Below are 301 nucleotides of genomic sequence, written 5' to 3'. Positions count from 1 at the left end.
AATTAAAAAGAACATTAATATAGGAAAATGGGTCATATGGTCCGAGGACAACATGAGGCTTAAATCAAGTATGCACTGTTTGTAAAATGGGTTCTTCATGTAAAAAAGGAAGGAAGGAAGGAAGGAAGGAAGGAAACAACTCTTACTGTGTTGAGTGCCCAACAGACGGTTGAACACCTCCTTCACTACAATGGGGTTGAGTTTGATCAGCTTGGGGAGAGCCTGGATTACTTCACTCTACATGAGACAAAACATTAGGTACAAGAATTAATTATGACTGTCAAGTATGGGGGGGGGGGGG

General features: G+C 41.5%; 1 protein-coding gene across 3 annotated transcripts in view; it reads right to left on the bottom strand.

Annotated features, from left to right (window-relative positions):
* The window catches only part of sympk (symplekin), a 15,914-nt gene that overhangs the window by 5,491 nt on the left and 10,122 nt on the right, over window positions 1-301 (bottom strand). For all 3 annotated transcript variants that reach the window (XM_032529692.1, XM_032529693.1, XM_032529694.1), the window contains exon 21: window positions 147-237. In XM_032529692.1, the coding sequence (XP_032385583.1) occupies window positions 147-237 (91 nt within the window). The remainder of the gene's footprint in view (window positions 1-146; window positions 238-301) is intronic.

Source organism: Etheostoma spectabile, chromosome 11 (genome assembly GCF_008692095.1).
Source record: "Etheostoma spectabile isolate EspeVRDwgs_2016 chromosome 11, UIUC_Espe_1.0, whole genome shotgun sequence".
Lineage (NCBI taxonomy): Eukaryota > Metazoa > Chordata > Actinopteri > Perciformes > Percidae > Etheostoma > Etheostoma spectabile.
This window is presented reverse-complemented; position numbering and strand designations above follow the sequence as displayed.